The sequence below is a fragment of the Triturus cristatus genome, chromosome 7, assembly GCF_964204655.1.
Source record: "Triturus cristatus chromosome 7, aTriCri1.1, whole genome shotgun sequence".
Classification (NCBI taxonomy): domain Eukaryota; kingdom Metazoa; phylum Chordata; class Amphibia; order Caudata; family Salamandridae; genus Triturus; species Triturus cristatus.
The window spans coordinates 1,826,750,392-1,826,772,615 of NC_140590.1; the positions used below are offsets into that span (position 1 = coordinate 1,826,750,392).

Below are 22,224 nucleotides of genomic sequence, written 5' to 3' on the forward strand. Positions count from 1 at the left end.
TTTTCTGGACAAGCATAAGCACTACGCAGGAGTCTCGCAGATAAGAACCAGACCAAACATTGGCGGCGCCATGTTGCGGGGATTCTGCACATACACAGAACTATGCGCAGGAAGACAGGACCGAGGTGTATAGGGGTTATACCTTCCTACCACCACAGTACCCAAAATCCCAAAACAGACTAGCTTCAGTGTCTCATTCGTTCTCCTACATATTCACGAAGCTACAAATAATTAGACAACCCAGAACACAACACTCCTAACTCTCTCAGGAAACGCGGTAGCAAGACATACCCTTTAGCTCACTAACACATACTCGTCCACAATAAGAATTGTCAGAGTCACGGTTATAGTTCAAACTCTTTATTTTAACTATTGTGCTCTATAATGCACTACCAGCAGTAAAATGCATAAACCTAACACAGTTAGCATTGTTACAATTCCATAGAATATAAAGGAGATGTCATCATATACAGATAGTGGAAAAAGGACTATAAGGCCTAAACACCCTCCACTTGGTAAGGTGAAGTTTATTATATAAAAGAAGATCTCTGGGCTTTGTCAGCAGACCTCATACCTTCGTGCCTAGATGTAAGTTTTACATCATAAGAATAGCATAGCTCTTCTCCTTGGAAAAGTCCCTCTCCAAGTGTGTGTTTGAACAACATGCATCCTTGTAATATTAAAGCACGAGTTTCCAGCAGTGCAGCTGTGTTTAGCATGTTTTGTCTAGGTGCTAGGAACTGACCAGAACAGAATTACAAGGGGCAATGTATATTGACCTTGCACATCCTGTTCAGACAAAACTCGAGGAACAGGCAGAGAACGCAGAAAGCAGATGGTTCTCATGTGAAAGGCACAAACAGTCTTGCAAAATAAAGTCATGTAGTATCGTGTGCAAAAGCAGCATCATGGCAGCAGAGCTCAAGATAACTTAGCAATGTCGACATTGACCCTAATGGCCATATAACACCCTGGCATGATCCAAGTGTGTAGCTGTAATTTATGCCGTACAAGATTAAACCACTGAGGTTCCAGACCACAGAAGGCTAACAGCTACTTATGTTTTGTAGACCTCAGATTGACCCTTCCTAATATGGTCCTCTATTCACCTGGGTTCCAGTTCAAGGCTGTGGCCATTCTCTCACTGAGCAGCAGCTGGGAGCACACTGCGAAGACACTGGGTGGACTGGAGCACAGCTGGTTCCGTGTTATCCCTTATATGACTCTCTCTGGGCTGTCCAGAGGCACAGTACAGCCTTTCATCTGGGTGGGTCTTCCTTCAGTAAACTGGGTTACATGACCCCCGGAAGACGGCAGCACACGCCCACTGGCAGAGCCTTCCTAGACTGGTGCAATTTTTTAACAAATGCACCTGCGCCAGTAAAGAACCGGGTGAGCAAAATATTTGGGGAGAGAATTGAAAGAAATGTTCTCATATGATCTGTGTGCATGACTTTACACCTTAAATGCTTAGTGGGCCCAAAAATGCTGCTTTTCTTTTGAATTAGGCTATGATAATAAATATAGGTAAAAATTAAAAGCATGTTTATTGTATTTCCCTGCCTGGTGTTTTTCTGCTAGTGCCACTGTTGTTTGCTGGACGCAGATATAGTTTTATATAAACTTTTAATGAGCACAAGAGGGGCTGCTTTCATAAAACACGGTGCTAACATACACAGGGCTGCAAGATCTGTTTGTATTGAATAGCTAATGCGCTCCCCTAGCCCAGGGGTCACAAGGGTAGTGCCAGGGGTAGCAAGTGGTAGCAAGGGGCAAGGTGGGGGGTGAAACTGCGCCCCCCTGGTGACCCCTAAATGATGTCCATGTATTTAGGTCAGCGCATAACACCAAGAGGTATCAAACCTAAATTTCTACTCATACAAGCTATACAGGAAGTAAGTCCCCCCCAAAGACAAAGATACATTGAAATCTTTTCTAGGCTTGAGTGATTATTGCTCTTGATTTATTCAAGTGTATGCCTCTGTGGTTTGATTACTGAACAACCTTTTAAAAATAGCTGGGATGTTTGACTGGAGTGATACAGTTAATGAAGCTCTTGATATCATTAACCACTTGATTATTTCTGCAACATGACTTTCACCTTTTATAGCAGGAAAAAAATGTTTCTTCACAGCTGATGCTAGAGCGGAAGGTTTGAATGCGGTTTTATCAAAGTGGATTGATCATGAAGTACAAGCTGTAGCTTTCGCCTTTAGTTGTCTTAAACCACCATAAAAAAAACTATAGTACCATTGAACGGGAAGTATTAGCTTGTTGTTGGGCTATTGAAAAATGTCAAACATTTTGAATGAGTTCTCAATATGATGTATTTATAGATCACAAACATTTAATTCATATGTTATATGGCAATGATTCAGGGAAAGCTTCGGCGAGGTTAGTCAGATTGTTGTTGAGTCAACAGGGATTTAATTTATTAAAATACCAGGGCATATTGTTTATCAAGAATACCCCTAGAGTTGGTGGATCAAGACGATTGTTTGGATAAGGTAGAGTGTGCTGTGTGCAGTGTGATTGAGGACATTCAGGAATCCATAGGAATTGCCTCAGCTAGGATTTGATGCAAGCAATTGAAAAATATTCTGTTTTGCAGGCTGTGAAAAACTTTGGTGCTAAAGGATGGCCAAATGAAAGAGCATTAGACTCCACTTTGAAACCTTTTGCACAAGGTAGCTGTGAGCTATCTGTAGGGGAATATTGATGCGTAAAGAAGTATATGTTTCACCAGTATCACTGCATACATTTGTAATACAGGCTGCTCATGAGGGACATCTTGGTGTCGGTGGAACATGTAAGAATCTTCAGCAGCATGTTTGATGGCCACCCTTAGACTCACCGGTAAATAAGTGGACAGCTTCCTGTCAAACATATTTACTTTCAAACAAACATTGGAGGACAAGTCATACTCATATACACTTTGTTCCTTCACCAGATGATATTTGGTGTAAACTGGTGTTGGATATACTTTCAAAATGTGTCAATTTCAATTTGCATCTGTGCCCATTATTACTTCAGTGATCAAATATTTGAGTTTCTGAATTGGTATATTTGCAATTGAGGCACTGCAAAAGGAGTTAGTTACAGACAGCACACATTTCACTCCATCACAAATGAAGCCTTTTATTTATTTTTACACCTGTTCTACTTTGAATCCACTTGTTGTTGCCGCCAAATCAATGCGGGGGCCCGAACAGGACTTCAGTTCCCAGCACCCTTAGAGGCTGACTGCCGCGTACGATGATATTTCAGGCCTGGAGGTGGTTCAAAACCCACTGAGGGCTCCCGCAGAGCAGGATGTCCATTCTACTTTGAATCCAGTTGTTGTTGCTGCCAAATCACCACCGAGGGCATGGGCCTGGACAGGACTTCAATTCCCAGCACCCTTAGCGGCTCACTGCACGTACAATGGTGTTTCACGCATGGAGGTGCTTCAAAACCGGCTGAGGACGCCCGTTCTGCTTTGAATCCACTTGTTGCCGCCATATCGACACGGAGTGCGGGGGCCAGGACAGGACTTTGATTCTCAGCACCATTAGCGGCTCAGTGCCGTGTATGATGATATTTTACGCTGGGAGGCTGGTCTAGGCCTACCCCCTTGGTTCATCTTTGGACATTTATTAACATCCCTCCCCGACAACGCCTGTGCGCTCTGATTCAATGCTACTGAGCATCTCACAGTCTGTTCGTCTGTGGCAGTTGCAGCATATTAGGAGTAGGTAGGAAGGACATTTGTCCCATCTTGGACTGTACTGATATTGTATCAAGCACGCCATAGGGTGTCCACAAGCTGTGGGTCTGGGAATTTTGATATTCTGGTGATATCCTTTTAATTTAACTCAATTTAAATAAGTTACACAAGTGAATCACATATATAAATCACCAGCTTCCGGGCTAGAGATCTGTTAATAAGCGCATTAACCTTGTCTTATTATGGTGAGGCGCAAGGCGACCCTAGCCCCTGGGAGGGTCCCGGCTGGTACCACAGCTCCAGTGGTAACCATGGACTCATATCTCCAGCGAGCCGCAGCAGTTTTGGATAAGGAGATTGAGTTGGTTAACCGATTCCTTTCCAGGTCCCCTGTCATAGCTCCCTCCCTCATGCGCGGAGATACACAATCGTCTTTGGCTAGTGTTGAGGGAAAAACAGCCATCCAACAGCTCAGCAGCTATCTCTTTCTCCGGACATTATAATTACCAAACCAGGGGGATGACAAAACATTTTCAAATCTAGAGCATGCAGCAGTCAATTCCAGCAATCACCCGGAAAATTTAAAAATCGGTGGTCCTTTAACACGAGGGAGTTCAATAGTGGCTGTCCTGGGCAGCTCAGGGACAGGCAAAAAAAGAAAAACCCAAACTACGGGGGGTAAGGCCAAAAGATCAAGACCAAACCTGATATCTCATGAGTCAACTACTCAAACATGGCATATTTGATGGGCGCATTAGAAGCTTTTCAGGAGTCTATGAAGACCCTATTGGACTCCAAACTAGATTCTTTAATCCAATACTTGAACTTAATTGAAAAGGGCATAGCTGAATTTAAGCCCTATGTACCAACAAGAGGGGCAGTTTCAAATCCAGAGCCAGGTCCCCCACTGGTTTCTCTAACCTCGGATAATTCTATCCCAATAGACCCACCCGCAAATATCAGGGGACAATTACATCTCCTAGGGGGACAGGTACCCGTAAGTCACCCAGTGTTCACTCAGGGTGTTAACAACTGTTATGGGGATAGGTTGGCCAGTCGGATTTATTCAGCCTCAGAGAATCGTCTACCTGAGTGGCTTTTACAGGCAGGAGTTGAGGCCCCTGGTCAGAATTTTTCGGTTATTCACTTGCCAGCTGAATCAACTCCCTATGTTGTGATACTGGGGAATGCGCCAACTCTCCCCCAGGGCACCAAGGAGGACTTTTTCCAATTAAAGAACAACGTCTTACATTGGTTATCGCACAACACCACCTTAGGATTGAGGGTGGAAAAAAATATAAACATGGTGCGAAGGGTCAACTGGATCGGCAGTTCTTTCAAATCCTGCAAGGGTGACTGTGTCATCATAAATTTTAACAGGCCTAATATTGAGGAAAGGATTCTAGTCACAGACTTGCACTCTGCTCCTTTTGGCCATAAGTCGACCATCATGGCTTTACCCCTTGGCTTCTTTTATAAACCAAAGTCACCAGGATTCAACCTTGTGAATAACATTAACATGTCTTCATTTAACAGACCATTGCCATTAGATCAATCCACCAGGTGTATTCACTCAAATATGCCTTCCACTAAGGTCCACCTGAACCAGTTACCTTTAGGATAACAAGATTTTGGCCCACCCGCTCTGGAACTGTCAAACCGCTTTACCTCCTTGGCTGGGATGGATGACTGTGATTGACTTGGTGGCCCCCCTCCCACAGACTCAGTGAAATCCAATGACCAGTGGGATTCTTCACGGCAAAGTTAAGGGTGTCAGGGGAAACGTGATAATGATTTTATATCCTGGAATGTCACAGGACTTGCCAACAAGTTTTCTGACCCATTGTGGATTGCATCTGTGAAGCAATTTTGTGTGATATGCTTGCAGGAAACACGGCTGGTGGATTGTAACTTTTTTTTTTAAGGGTATAAGTCCTTCTTCGTCCTAGCTTCCACCTCTCCGACTGGCAGACCAAAGGGTGGTCTTGCAATTTATATTTCCCTAGCGGTGGAATGTAAGATAGAAGTCCTGCCCACTCTGAGTTCGTGTATACAGTCTTTGGTACTAAGAAAGGAGTCGAAGAAATTGGGTCTTATCAATTTTTATAATTCGCATTCATGTTCCATGGGTGGGTGTAATACCACCATGATAGGTTACTTTATAAGGCAACACTATAATGCTGTTTTCCTAAACCTCATGATTGCTGGGGACTTCAACATCCACTCATGTGGAGACCCCAGGGCAGTCACGTTAGTTGATCTAGGGTGTCCACGTGTGAGGGGATTTCATTTTGAACACTCCTCACAGGGGGATAGTTTGAACAATCTCCTCTACGAATTTGACTTAATATCTCTTTTCTCATTATGTGACCCCTGCAGTAAGGTTGTCGTTCCCTCATTCAAAGTGGGAGGTGGTGGCTCACTCATCGATTTCATACTAATTTCTTCGTCTGCATGAGCTTTATTTTCAGGATTCAAGATACAAGCAAGCGCCCTTAGTGATCTTAGTCCCCTGCTTGTGGAACTCCGTTTACCCCTACTGTTGCCCAAAAGAGGAGCTGGGCAAACGGGGTCATTGAGATCTACAGATGGTAGAAGGCGATTAAAGTGGTTGCAGATCTCCCCAGACGTGTTTTACAAGTCAGTAAAAGATGTATGTGCCAGTGAGCTGGGGTAGGCTCTCAGTGCCTTTAATACCATCTTGTTTATAGTAAGTTATCTCCTAAGTATCCTGGCCTGATGCCCAGCTATTCAGACCCCTAGATGGTTTGATTTCTCTCGTTCTCAGGCAGCCAGAAAGCTGTGGGAAGCCTTAAGCAGTAATCCAAGAAATCAGACCCTGGTCAGATCATGTCGTAGAGACTACAAATTGGCACAGGCCAGACGTAAGACCACTTTGAAGGAAGAACCTTGGAAACGGTTAATTGAGGCTAGTATGCTGAGGAATAGCTCTAGATTTTGGAGCATCATTAATAGTCCCTTTATAAATCATGATGAAGGCAGTGCAGTAGGTGCACATATAACAGAGGATGAGTGGGTGCTCCATTTTGAATCTATGTTTGAGAGCCCCATGGAGCATAACCACCTGCCAAACTTTGAGGCAGTCACCTTTGATTTGGCCTTTATTAGAGAAGAGATCAAGGAGGGCATTGTCGGGTTGAGAAGTAATAAAGCCCCAGGACCCGACGGTATTCCTCTGGATCTCTTCAAATCAGATCCAACTTTTTGGGCTCCGGTCCTGGCTGCAGTAGCCAATGCTGTGGCAAGGACAGGATGCCCTGAGTCCTGGGCTACCTCGACCATAGTGCCAGTTTTTAAAAAGGGTGCTCGCGACAGTACACACTGTCATTATTGGACTCGGTGGTTAAGGTTGTGGGCCGTTCTCTTCTAGATAGGTTAACCAGCTGGGCAGTGGAACAAGACATGTTATCAGAAGTTCAGTATGGGTTTCGCCCAGGTCGAGCCACGGTGGCCTAGTGCCTTAACCTGACCATGATTCTTAACAAATATACGGTTGCCCGTCCAGGCACTATTTATTTAGCATTCATGGATCTGTCTTCCGCGTTTGATAGTGTGAACAGGACCAAACTATGGCAGTCCATGATAGATATCAGGGTAGACAGGAACATCTTTTATTTTTTAGAAGATCTTCATTGTAAAACCAGGGCCCACGTCAGATTTTCGCAGGATAGGAGTTAGGTTTTAGGAGTATCACGCAATTTTGACATAAGGAGATCTTAGCACCCTTCTTGTTTAATTTATACATTAACGATTTAGATAAAGCCCTATTGTTAACGGGGGTAGATTATCCGCAGGTTGGCAGGAGTGGTTTCCCAGTCCTTCTATACGCGGATGATGTGGTCCTTATATCCAGGACTGCTAGGGGGCTACAAACCCTGCTTAATGCATTTTCCCCCTTTATGTCGGACTGGGATCTATCCATAAATTACTCTAATTATTATGTTATGCAGGTGGGCACTCACCCAAAAAAATCCTTTCAATTTAGGGATGGTTCTGTCAAAGTACCCCACACTGATGTTTTTTCGTACCCATTGCAGCACTTTTAAAGATCTACCAGGCCAAGAGTGTCCCCACAGCCTCTTATGGTAGCGAAATATGGGGGCATGTTGTCACAGATGATCTACAAATAGTTGAGAATGCATTCCTTGCGGCACTTCTAATATAGTGGTACATGAAGAACTGGGGGTGCCCTATTTAATTGACACATTGGCCCTTTACCCCTTAACCTTCTGGATGAAAACCTGATTGAGTGAGGGATCCCTGCTGAGTCACCTGATTAAAAAAGAGTGTATGACCCTTGATCATGCCCTCCACATACCATGGCTCAGATATATCAAGAGCAGTTTTGTAAGGTTAGGAAGAGCTGAACTGTACACTAACCCTGAACTAGTAACTAAAAAGGATGTTGGGATAATAAGGGAGTCTTTTAGCAGTCTAAGGAAACTTGAGAGGGAAGAGCTAAAATTGAGGAAACCTAGCATCCGTAAATTTTTAATGTTGAAAACAGCTCCATTAGCTGAGCCCTATCTCCTGTTTTTTTTGTATTTATGAACAGTTTTTATTAACCAGGTTTTGCCTGGATGTTTTCCATTTTTTATTGGCCATACCTAGGGGTTGCAGCAGAGTCCAGTTGTTAGTAGCCTGTGGCTGTGATGGTAAGTCTCTACAGGATCTGCTACACATCACATTACTCTGTACATTTTATGAAGTCCCCGGAAAACTTTTATTGTCCCGATTTTAAAGAGGATTAATTTATACAGGCCCGTCCAGCTCTCATTTTACAACTGTTGCATGATGAATGCATTTTTTTTTGTCAGCTACCTAAAATCTGCTATGAAGGCCAGGGCTTGCTTTGATTAAAATGTCAGTATTGGTCTGGGTCTACATCAACCCTATCGATATATATACTCTAGAAAAGGCATTGGGACCCAGTCTTTTAATCTGTTAAACATTTATTAGCTGAGGGTCAAGGGTATACATAATTAACTCTGCACCTTAGGTTTTAAACCAATGTGGACTCTTGTAGAATGCAACTGAATGTTGCTTAATTGTGTCATTATTTTATGAAACTATGGTTTTATATGCTGAAACCGAATAAAGTTGTTTGATTGATTGATTATTTTTATCTCATTAAACATTTATGGGTGGTGTTATATTCTCTAACTTAAAATGCTTTGGTTGAGTGAATAAATAGATTCTTCAAAGAGGGTGTACAAATGGTGGTAGCTGTTGGAGCACCTGTGGGATAGTTATTGAAGCAACAAATATGGTCATATTTGATCACACCACACAAAACAGCAGGGATGAATGACGTAACAGCGCGAGTCATTACAACGCGTGCAGTTACATCGCGGTCGTTACAAAGACTGCGATGTTACTACGCTATGCCATTACAACGCAAGCCTTTACATCGACTTGCGCTAGATGGCGTGCTAACATTAGAAAAGCGTAATTTACTATTCCAACTCCAGTCCACTTAACAGTAGGGAAGGTGTTTGGATAGTAAACTACACTATTTGTAATTTTAGCACGCCATCTAGTGCAAGTCGATGTAAAGACTTGCATTGTAATGGCATCGCGTGGTTAAATGCGTTCCTTGTAACGACCACGATGTAACAGCATCACGGTGTACTGAATGCGATGTAAACGATGTTTCCCAACAGCAGGTGTAGCTATGAGGGAGGGATCCATAACCAAAACTTTGTCGAGATTGGGTCAAATCATTGCTTGAAAAAGATGACTAATGCATGTGTGAAGTAAACAAAGAAGTGTTAGACCTTTTCTCCTAGAATTCTAAGCCCCTTTTTGGATGTTTAGGGTAGTTTGCTCTTAGGCCTCCATAACTTTAATTACACGAGGTATCCACACCAAATTTGCATTCTTTTTTCCACCATCCTGGGGATTAGAAAGGTACCCAGGGTTTGTGGATTCCCCTGGAGGAGACTAAGAAAATATTTTTTTGTTTTTTGGGGGAAAAATAGGACAAATGTGCTCCGCAAAAAAGCCCCTGTTTTTCCCTCTAAAAATTGGCATCAACAAAAGGTTAGCTGTGCTAAAGTCGCTAGCATGAAGGCTTTGAGGAACATGAAGAGCTATTTCAAAAAACCCTTTTTTTCCACACCTATGGCATTTTTTAAAGAGGTAGCTAATTTCTCCGAATTTAAGTGCCTTCAACCTACTTCCAGTTTGTGGTAGAAACTGCTGTGAAACTCATGGGTAATTCTGAATAGCTATAGATTTCAGAAAAGTAGACAATATATCAAATTTGTCAAGGGGTCATTTGTGTACATCCCTGAAGGTTTTCCCAAAGAAACTATCTGTTGAAATGTAAAAAAAAAATGAAAATGAGAAAGAAAAAACATTTATTTGTGCTAAATTTTCATTTGTAACTTCTTGTCAAAATGGGCACTTTACACAAGCAATATACCATTATATCCTCTAGAATTTTCTGATTGCAGAGATATATAGGGTTTTTAGGTTTTTCAAGAACATAAGGTACCCAAAGCCAAATACTGAACAGCGCCTTACAATGATTTTTCATTGTGTTAAGGATACAGGGCAATTCAAATAACATAATATAAAGAGTGAAAAAAAGGGTATCAAGGAAACCTGTGTATTTTCGAAATGGACACCAGATATGGAGTTCAGGAGCAGTGGTTATTGGTACATCTCTGAATTTGTGGGTACCCATACTTGCATGGTATACAATTGAATACCACACTAATCACCCAAGAGGACATCCAAGAGCTTGGGCAGGTTTGTGGTCCCCAAGGTGCTTACACAAAGAGCCAGGTCTTCAGTTTCAGAGGAGGAGGCTCTGATGTGTTCAGGAAGGTTCTTCCATGTCTTGGGTGGAATGTAGGAGAATGAACAACCTCTAGTTTTGCTTTTGATGATGTGGGGAATGAGTGCAGGTGTCTGGGGGGTTGGTGGAAGTGTAGGCAGCTGCTCAGGTATTCTGGTCCTGTGTTCTGTAGGGCTTTGTATGTGACCTTGAGAAGTTTGTATTGGCTGTACTTGTGAACAGTGTGATGTGAGTACTGGATGGGAGGTTGATTATGAGTCTAGCAGTGGTGTTCTGGATTGTTAGGAGTTGGCTGCAGATTGTAGAATAGAGAGTGTTGCCACAGTCCAGCCTGCTGGAGATGTGATAGTGTGATGGTCAGTCTGGTGTTCTAAGGCAACCATTTGTAGATCTTCAGCAGCATGTGTGGGATGTAGAAACAGGAGGTGCTAGTAAGATCCCTAAATTGCATGTTCTGTGGGTGTGGTGTTGGTCCTAGCTCCAACGGCCACCAGGTGGAATTGTTTGGATAGGTCTTGTTGTCAAAGACCAGTACAGTACACCTATTTTGTCAGAGTTGAGCTTCAGGCAGTTGGTTTACATCCAGTCTGCTACCATGGTCAAGTAGTTGGTGAAGTTGGTTCTGGTGGTGATTGACTTGTCCATCAGGGAGAGGATGAGTTGGGTGTCATCAGCATAGGAGTTGATGGTGATGTCATGTATTAGATGATGTTGGTAAGTGGTGTCATTTATATGTTGAAAAGGGTGGTGCTCAGGGACGATCCCTGGTCTGTGAAGGGTGGCATCCTGACCCTATGACCCTTTGGGCTCGTGAGGAAGGAAGAGATCAATTAGAGAGTGCATCCTTGGATGCCAGTCTTGTGGAATCTTCTTATAAGGTCCTTATGGAAGACAGTGTCAAGGACAGAGGAGAGGCCGAGTAGGATGAGGTCTACTTTTTCTCCTCCATCTCAAATGATTCAATTGCTGTTAGTGGCTGCAATGAGTGCTATTTTGGTCCTATGGTTCTTTCTGAATTCTGATTGAGTGTTGTCTAGAAGATGGTGAAGTTCGAGGTGGGTTGTGAATTGCTAGTTGATAGCCTTCTCAATCATTTTGGCTGGGTAGGGGAGCACACAGATGGGCGGGAAGTTGCTCAGTTGATTCATCGGCTCTGGACTTCTTGAGGAGGGTGATGATTTTCATTACCGTTCATCCGGGAAACTGGCAGATGTGATGGAGGTGTTGATCATGTGGATCAGAGTGGTGCTGATTGGTGATGTTCCCAGGTTGTACATGTGGTGGGGTAAGAGTCTGTTGGGGGTCCTGAGTGGATGGTCGGCATGATTGCTGCGGTGTTCATTTTGGTCAGGGTTGTCCATTTTGTCAGGTGGGTGTCGTGGTTGGTGGTGGGTAGGTTAGCAATAAATTCTCTGGGGTTGGGTTGGTGTGCGAAGTTGCTGTTGATTTTTGCAATTTTGCTGTGGAAGAAGATGGATAGATTGTTGCAGAGTTGTTGGTAGGTAGCAATGTTGACAGTGGCTGAAGGTGAGGCGAAATCCTTGATAAATCAAGATGTCCTTGCATCTGTTGAATCTTCCTTCGATGCGAGCCACTAGTGTTTTTTTCTTGGTGCCTCTTATTTACTGGTAATAGCATCTGGGCGCAGCCTTGTAGGAAGTTCTGTCAGTGGTGACTTGGCTGTCTCTCTAATTCGTTTCAAACTGTTTACAGTATTGTTTGATGTCTCAGAAGTCTTATGTATACCAGCTGGTCTGCTTGTTTGATCTACTATGCTTGAAGGGAGTCCGTGCAGTTTTTGATCCAGTTGTTGAAGTTGTTGATTCCTTGTCAATGTTGTCTGTGGGACTACAGTGATCCTGACTGAGGGAGTGGAGCCAACCTGCTTCCATGATTTTGTCTTGGAGTGCTGAACCTGATATGGGTGTTGACCTGCGGTGTGGTGTTCTATAAGTGTAATATGGAGTAGCTGGTCCATGTGAGCAGTGTGGTGGAGTCACTTCTGGTGAAGACGGTGGATCTGAGACGAGTTGGATGAGTCTGATGTTGCTCACGTTTTTGAGGAGTTCTGTAGAGCAGGGGTTGTTTTGGTCTTACAGGCGAAAGTTGAGTTCACTGTGGAGATAAACAAAGTTCATCGGGTGCACCACACAACAACTGTATATTTGAATAACCAGGAAGTATGATTGAATGGCCAAAGATGCTTTTAAAATCTTCTCTTTATTCAGATTGGATCAGATGTGGAATATATATATATATATATATATTCACTGAAAAAACCATAGGTTTCAGGGGCGTTATAGTTAGCTGGACTTTTCACTCGTACACAACCATTGAAATTCCCCCGTTATAAATAGTTCAGCTAACTATAACTCGCGCGCCCGCAATGCACTGCTGATGACGTCACATATTACATCATTCGTGACATGGTCAGTGACATCACTCATGACATCACTGATGACATCTCAAATGACATCACTGATGACATCATCCAGTGAATGTGTGTTTTTCTGAAAATTACATATGTTTTATATATGTATATCTCAAGGTCGATGGAAGAATAAATGGGTATATAAGTGTCTAAATGGATGATTTGTTTTTGAAAAATTGATTGTATAACTGACTGATTAAGTGTATCTTAGTGAATACATGGCTTAGTGAGTAATGTTTAAATATGTAAATATCTGTATCAGTCTCTCACTTTGTGTATAAGTGGCTGCATGGGTTGGTGAGCAGCTACATGAGTGTCTATATAGGTTATTAGTTGTTTTTTTGAGTATCAGTATGAGTGTCTGAGTGTCTGTATGGTTCGGTGGGGGGTATTACGTAGTGAATAGGTGCATGAATGAGTGACTCACTGTTTGTATGTGTTGAAGACAGCATGTGTGCAGGACTGTATGGGTGGATGAGTGTGTGCACGGTGTGTTAGTGAGTGAATGACTGTCTCAATAGTGTCTTTATGAGTAACTACATATGTTTTAAACTAGAATATGGACTGTTGGTGTATATAAGTGAGTATATGTGAGAGTGAGAGATTGAAAGAGTTCCTGTATGAATAAGTATGTGTTTCTATAAGTGATTGTTTAAAAGACTAAGTATGTGTAAGTTTCTGTAGAAGTAAGTGTGGTGGTGTGTGTATAACTGTATATGCAAGTAAATGGATGTTTGATTCTTTATTAGCATGAGTGACTATGTGTGCGAGTAACTCTATGGATGAGTGGCGTTGTGTAACAGGATGTATAGGTGTATGAGTACATATGATGAGTGAGTACATGTATGAGTGACTGTATAGGACTGTTGGTGAATGAGTGGATGTGTATGTGGATCTTAGAATTACTGAAAAGGTTGTTGTAACTGGTATTGGTATGTCCATTGTTTTGAAAATTTTAGTTTCTATTTTTGAATGTGTGTATCAAAGGTTATATTAGGGGGAGAGGAGGTCTGCCACTCTATCACAAGGATGATGTCATCAGTGATGTCATCAGTGATGTCAGTTGAGATGTCATGAGTGATGTCATGAGTGATGTCACTGACCATGTCATGAGTGATGTAATATGTGACATCATCAGCAGTGCATTGCGGGCGCGCGAGTTATAGTTAGCTGAACTAACTATAACGGGGGAATTTCAATGGTTGTGTTCGAGTGAAAAGTCCAGCTAACTATAACGCCCCTGAAACCTATGGTTTTTTCAGTGAATTTCTAAGGTTTTTTAAATGCAAATTCCTAACTATAACGTGTCTGACACCTATGGTTTTTTCAGTGAATTTCAAAGGTTTTTTAAATGCTAATTTCTAAATATGCCTACAGAGATAGGACATGTGAAGAAAGAAGAAAAAACGCACAGAAAGAACAAAAAGAAATGCAGAAAGAAGCAACAGAAGTCCTCAAAGACGAAGAAAAGTGCAGGAAGAAGGATAACGTGCAGAAAGAACAAACAGAAGAGCAGAAAGAAGCCTTGTTGCAAAATCATCCTGTACCCTCAACTTTTTCAGACGGATACTGGTGGTAACTGAGTCTGACTAACCAGTCCTAGAGCCAGTGCTATGTTAAAAGACACTCAGAATACAGTGAAAACACCTACATACACTAGGGAACACTATGCGTTGGGGTCCCCCTGTGATTAGCATGTCCTCCTCTGTAAGCCCCTAGTATTTAATAGGGCAGGGGATTAAAACTACCTCTTAAAACGTGCCACAGGGCGTGTTTGCACACGTCACCTCAGGCCCGTCCCCTCCCTTCCCCACTGTGTAAACACGCCCTGTGGCCGTTTTAAGTTGGGAGATTAAGTCCCCTTGAATCCTGAGGGTCCCTAGGGTCCAACTAGACCACTAGGTACCTCTAGTAAGCGCCACAGAGCTGCATTGCAGAGAGAAGTAAAAAGGGGCACGGCCTAGACCACCTCTCTGCAACGCAGCTCAGTGGTGCTTACTGGAAGCACCTGGTGGGCTAGTTAGCCCCCAGGGGCCCTCAGGATTGAAGGGGAATTATTTCCCCAACTTAAAACGCGCCATAGGGCGTGTTTGCACACATCACCTCAGGCCCCATCCCCTCCCTTCCCCACTGTGTAAACACGCCCTGTGGCCGTTTTTTCAGTTGGGAGATTAAGTCCCCTTGAATCCTGAGGGTCCCTAGGGGCAAAATAGCCCACTAGGTACGTCCAGTAAGCACCATTGCAGAGAGGTGTAAAAAGGGGCATGGCCTGCACCACCTCTCTGCAATGCAGAGCAGTGGCGCTTACTGGAATTACCTGGTGGGCTAGTTGGCCCCCAGGGTCCCTCAGGATTGAAAGGGAATTATTTCCCCAACTTAAAACGCGCCACAGAGCGTGTTTGCACACGTCACCTCAGGCCCTGTCCCCTCCCTTCACCACTGTGTACTGTAAACGCGCCCTGTGGCCGTTCTAAGTTGAGAGATTAAGTCCCCTTGAATCCTAAGGGTCCCTAGGGTCAAACTAGCCCACGAGGTACCTCCAGTAAGCGCCACAGAGCTGCGTTGCATAGAGGTGTAAAATGGGGCGTGGCCTCAGAACACCTGTCTGCAACGCAGCTCCCTGGCGCACACTGGAGATACCTGTTGGGCTAGTTGGCCCTCAGGGACCCTCAGTATTGAAGGGAAATTAATTCCCCAACTTACAACTGGCCAGGGGGTGCGTTTGCAGAGTGCTGCAAGGAGGGGACGTGGCCTCCGGCGCGATGCCGGTCTTTTATTTATTTTATTTTTTTAAGAAGAAGGGCTGTGTGGCCCCCCTTCTTTTTCTAATGTATTGACCCTGGGGACCCCATCCCCAAGGGCCTGCACCCTAATTTTTTTTTGTTGAAAAAAAATAATTTGGCCCTCCCAAGGCCTTGATCGGCCCCGGGGACCCCAACCCCCGGGTCATGGCCTTTTTAAAAAAAAAAATCTTTAGGAGGGGGGCTGCGTTGCCCCTCTCCTCAGGCCACTTATGGCCCCAGGGACCCCATCCCCCGGGGTCAGCCTTTGTTTTTTATTATTTTTAAAAAATATATATTTATAGAAACACCTAGGACATGCTGGACAAACCGTATGTACCTATCACCATGACGATTTGCGTGATATTCATTAAAAGGCGACTATGCATACAATGAATCCACGTGGAATGTATTTACACCGCTAGTGAAGCTCTGATGTGTCTGACGCCCTACCGTGCCTAATCCCGGCACCCCCGCCGGTGGGTACTCTCCAAGTAGACACCCTTGTCGTTTATTTATTCAAACATAGGTAGCTATTGAAGGGCACATTTAATACACACGCACACCAAGCCATTCAAAGGGGATTTGACAAAAATTCGACCAAACTATGCAAGAAAACCCCTCACGGTTAATAAAACACACATCCACCGCCGGATGTGTAATACTTTTTATTTTACTCTCTGCAAAGGAGACGAACCTCTCTTGAGAGTCACAGCGTGCTCCTGGCTGAACCCAATGCTGTGTTACACCCACCAGTGCCTGACGAGTGCCACACACCTCTGTGTTGTATTCCACCAGCTAGTGCGTATGCTATGACACTCTCTAGCCCATGTGCACTGTAACACCACCCCGTGAATATGTCATGCCACACTTGCCTTCGCACGGGTTATATTGCCCCATCTAACGTGCCTTCCTCGCTGCCTATGTTATAACGCACAGCACTATGCCATACATATTACAATCTGGGATCCATATCTTTGTCACAGTGCATATGCAACGTTACACTCCCCAGCACATATTTTATATTACAACTTTAGAGACTAGTTAGGTTACACAACACTGCCCTGTGCATATTACACTCAAAGGCGCATATCGCATAGCACGCACTAGTGCCTGTGCTATCTCGCGCTCTCCAATGAATCTGTCATTGTGCACAATGTATTGCACAATATATTTCACACCCCGGTTCATCTTATATCACACTTTTTGGTGCATAGTTTATACCATATACTATATCTAGTTTTCATTTTCAATCGTGCTCTCAGGACTATATTCTATATAACACTGCATCCACCTACCAATTTCACGGGCATTACATTTTGCGATGGGGGGTGGAGGGTCAGGGGGTGTTTCTGCCAAGTGAGCCCGGAGTCACAGTCACAAACATCCTCTTCTTCCTTAATAAAAGTGAGATTATGCTGCATACTTGTTCACATTTGAAGTAGTTCGCACAGACGCACATTTAAAAAAAATAAAGTTCCTAATACCCACCTTCTCTGAACAGTTGGCTTGCTGCCCCATCCACCTCCTCCCTATCCTCTGTTGTCTGAATCCATGGACTAGCCTCCTCCCTCCTGCCATGCATGGACTGATGTGCTGCCACTGCCCTCCATTTAGCATGATGTATGCCCCATCATTGACCTCCTGCTTAAACTCTGTGCTTAGCTTGCTGCCCCTATTCTCCTTCCCCTTGCCCTCCGATATCTTTGTGCATGCCCCTGCTCCATTCTTTTTTCCCACCATGTTCCATGGACCTGCCACTCCTATCTACTCTGAGTGTTCTGTTGAGCTGCCACTCCCCTCCCACCTGCCTTGCATTGTCAGATGACTGTAACCTGTCCCTGCCACCTCCACCCTGCCTGTCCACATGCCATGCCCCTATCTTCTTCCTCCTATCCTCCATGGTCCATTTTACTGCCACACCCTTCTGCCCTCCCTGGTCTGTTGTGCTGCAACTGCTCCTCCTGCCTGCCCGGTGCAGTCTGTTGTGAGGCCCCTTCCCCTGAACTCTCTTGTCTGTGCCCAGGTCCTGACCCTCCCTTCTATCCTCCATGGTCCTTTGTGCATGCCCCTGCACCCTCCTTCTTGCCCATCATAGCCATCCTGCTGCCACTAACTCTCCCGCTTGCCATGCATGGTCTTCTGTGCTGCCATGGCCCCTCCTACCTTCCCTGTGTGGTCAGCTAGCTGCCCCTGACCCCCTCCCACCTTCCCTCCATGGTCTGAGTGTATGCCATCATAGTCTCATTGTTGCTCTTCATGGTGTGTCTTGTTTCTAGTGCCCATCCTGCCTGATCTCCATGGTCCTCTTGCTGCTCCTGCCCTGCCCCCTTTCCCCCAGCCCTCTGTTTCCATGTGCAGATCCCTATTCCCTCCCTCCTGGCTTTTCTGTTCCATTGTAATGCCCCTGATCCATCCCTCCTGCCCATTATGGTCTGTTATGCTGCAGCTTTCTCTCCTGTCTGTCCATTATGGTCAGCTAGCTGCCATTGCCTCTTTCCCCTCTGTTCTCTGTTGTCCATGTGCATGGTCCTGTCCCCTCCCTATTGCTTTCTATGGATTGTTGTGCTGCACTCCCGTCCGCCCTGTGTGGTGCATTGTGCTGCTGCAAACCCTGATGCCTGCCCTGTAGGGTCAGTTTGGTGTACCTCTCCATGTCCCTCCTGTCCTCTGTTATCCGAGTCCATGTCCCTACCCCAATTCCTCCTGCCTACCATGAATCCAATGTACCATACTTGCGAACATTTTGAACTTGGTAAGAGGGAGATTTTGAAAAAAGACTGGGGTATTGATTTTCCCCTTTGAGTTACATTGAAAAAAAGGAGATTGTAGACAGGAGACAAATCAAATAAAGCCCATTTGAGCTTAAAAACATTGGACGTTTCCTGGCTGAAACTGGACTGTTGGCATGTATGGTTGTACAACCACTGCCTCTTCCTTCTGCCCACAATGGTCTATTATATTGCCACAGCCTCTCTTGCCAGTCTTGTATTATTGGTTTGTTGCACCTGCCCCCCCTTTCCACTGCCCTCCATAATCTGTTGTGCTGCCACTCCCCTTCCTGCCTGCCCAGTGTGGTCAAATTGTTGCCTCTGCACTCTCCTACCTGCCTTCAATTTTCAGAGTCCGTGCCCCTGGCCTCTGCCTCTCAACAGTATCCCAATGAACAACTAGATTGCTAACATTCTATATGTTTATTACAAAAGTGTGGAACACCTGACGTCATCTTGATGTAATCAAAACTGTAATACCTAGAGCATTTCCTTTAGAAATTACATATATGAGAGGGTCTTATTTGCATCAAAATTATGGTTAGTGCTCTAAAAAACTAAAATGAGGACATCTTTTCTGAGTTTTCAAATAGTGACAAAGAACTTTTAAATTATTTGTAATCTTTATGTTTTTTTATCCAGTTGACCAGTTGATTAAATGTTGCACCTAGGGGAGAGGATGTGGTGTTACTTCCAGAGCTGCAGACCTTGCAACTGGGGAACCTAGTTGGAGTTTCTGCTTCAGTTCAACATTCTGTGATTCTGGTAAAATCACTTAATCTCCCCATGTCTACAACCAAAATGAATTTGATCCTGTGCTCATGTAAAGCACTCCAATACCTGACAAGTCTGCACTATATAAAACTGCAAATACACAAAAAAGTGTTTTGCACACTTCTGTCATCGGGCTACGTGTGGTCTACATCTGGGTGATATTTGTGCTGCATTTGGGCTCTTTTGTCTCTAGTAGCCATCTTGGGAGATTTATTTGTTATAAAGTTTCCTAATTTCCTCATTTACTGCAGTCTCCTCAGTAGGAAATGCTTTCAGTTTTTTACTTTGATTCCATCAAGAAGGTATTCAGATATGTCACACATTTGCCATAAATTCTGAATGTTAGCACTCTAGTTGCTCATTAGATCACTGTAGTAAAGCTACTGCTCACCACGGAAGTCTGCTGCTGGTATTAAAAGTGCATGTTTCAGTCTGCATATCAGAATTTTTTAATGAAATAGAAGAGGATTTGAGAAGTCACTCAAAATGTGCCCTAATTTTTCTTTCTTCAGCACTAATCATAATTTCTATGGCAAAATGAATCCCCTCATTGTGTTCCTTTTTAAATTAAATGTTTTAAGTGTTACCAGTTTATTCCAATCAAGATGGCTTCAGGTGTGCCATACTTTTGTCATAAGTACGACAGTAAGCGCTCTAGTTGTTCTTAAGAACACTCTGGGACATTCTGTCATTGGGCTATACTTAGGCTACATCTGGGTGATATTTGGGCTACATTTGGGCTCTTTTGTCTCTGGTGGCCATTTTAGGAGATTTATTTGTTCTGAAGTTTCCTAATTTCCTCATTTACTGCAGTCTCCTCAGTAGGAAATACTTTCAGTTTTTTATTTTGGTTCCATCAAGAAGGCATTTAGATGTCTTACACATTTGCCATAAATTCAGAATGTTAGCACTGTAGTTGCTTATTAGATCACTGTAATAAAAGCTACTGGTCACCAGGGAAGTCTGCTGCTGGTATTGAAAGTGCATGTTTCAGTCTGCATGTCAGAATTTTTTAATGAAATAGAAGAGGATTTGAGAAGTCACTCAAAATGTGCCCAAATTTTTCTTTCTGCAGCACTAATCATACTTTCTATGGCAAAATGAACCCCCTCATTTTGTTCCTTTTTAAATTAAATGTTTTAAGAGTTACCACTTTTTTCCAATCAAGATGGCTTCAGGTGTGCAATACGTTTGTCATAAGTAGGACTGTTAGGGCTCTAGTTGTTCTTTAGAACACTCTGGGAAGGTGCAGTAGAACACAACGGAGTCAACTGACAGAGTCTGCCCTTGTTGGATGTACATGTTTTACTGAGAATGTCAGACTTCATTCTCACATGACTGAGAAAGATAATGTGAATTTACAGAAAATATGCTCTCAATTTATCTTATAGATCACCTTCCAAACCTCTGTGGGAAAAGCATGAGAAAATAGTTTTCTCTCAAACATGATTCATGATATCACAGCAGAAGGTTTTTCACATGGTAAAATCACCTTAGAACACACCACAATTCCTAAAATGAGTATGGTACCATCAACAAATGATTTATAATGTAACTAAAGTCTTAAAACCTTCAAATTAACTGCAATGCTTTTTAATAAGGTGCTATCATGTATATTGGTCCCAAGATGGCTGCCAACACTTCTTGGATGAAGTACTGAGAGCCAATCAGATCTCACGATGAGATGTGTGGTTAGGCTCCGCCTAGATATATCTATCTTTTTAACTCTAATTTTCTCAGGAACTACTGAACGGATTTACACCATTTAAGCAAAAGGCACAAGTCTGAACTGAGGACTACCTCTTTGCCAAATTTGGTGTAATTCTGTTCAGCAGTTCGGGCTGTAGCTGCGTCAACAGGTCCTATGGAAAAATGCATGGGGAAAATGCGTTTTGGGACCCCACTTTTTTCTCGGCCCCCGCTTGATGAATCACCGTGAAATTTTCAGGATAGGAGCAGACCGGAGCTGGCTAAAAGTTTGGAAAATTTAGCGACGATTCGTCAATCAACGCCAACGTTTTTCCAAATAGAATGTTGCGGATTTCCTATGGAAAATAGGTCCTAACTATAACTACCTACTGGCGACTGCCAGTAGGTAATATATATATATATATATATATATATATATATGTATATATAGATATATATATAGTCAATGAAAAAATCATAGGTTTCACACATGTTATAGTTAGCTGGACATTTCACTCGTAAAAAACCATTGAAATTCCCCCATTATAGTTAGTTCAGCTAACTATAACTCGCGCGACCGCAATCCACTGCTGATGACATCACATATTACATCACTGTATTCACTAAGATACTGTTAATAAGTCAGTTATACAATTAATTTTACCAAAAAAAACACCCATTTAGACACTTATTTACCCATTTATTCTACCATTAACCTTTAGATATACATATATAAAAAATATTTATTTTTCAGAAAGACACATATTCACTGGATGATGTCATCAGTGATGTCATCAGTGATGTAATTTGAGATGTCATCAGTGATTTCATGAGTGATGTCACTGACCATGTCATGAGTGATGTAATATGTGACGTCATCAGCAGTGGATTGCGGTCGCGCGAGTTATAGTTAGCTGAACTAACTATAACGGGGGAATTTCAAAGGTTTTTTTACCAGTGAAATGTCCAGCTAACTATAACATGGGTGAAACCTATGGTTTTTTCAGTGAATTTGCAAGGTTTTTTAAATGCTAATTTCTAACTATAACGTGTGTGAAACCTATGTTTTTTTAGTGAATTTGTAAGGTTTTTTAAATGCTAATTTATGTATCTATTATTATATTTTTTTATATATTTATTTTACAATAAACTACCTATATTTATAGTTATAGATTGACTGTAACCTTTAATATGGAATGGCTCAGCTCTTTTATTTTGCATTTGGATAAAGTTGAACAGCATAGTTA

General features: G+C 43.1%; 1 protein-coding gene across 1 annotated transcript in view; it reads left to right on the plus strand.

Moving 5' to 3' along the window:
• The first annotated feature begins 1,093 nt into the window (after window positions 1-1,093).
• Window positions 1,094-22,224, plus strand: part of LOC146813308 (olfactory receptor 8D2-like) — an 85,019-nt gene continuing 63,888 nt past the window's right edge. Inside the window, exon 1 of the mRNA XM_085615373.1 lies at window positions 1,094-1,267. Within this exon, the coding sequence (XP_085471499.1) occupies window positions 1,094-1,267 (174 nt within the window). The remainder of the gene's footprint in view (window positions 1,268-22,224) is intronic.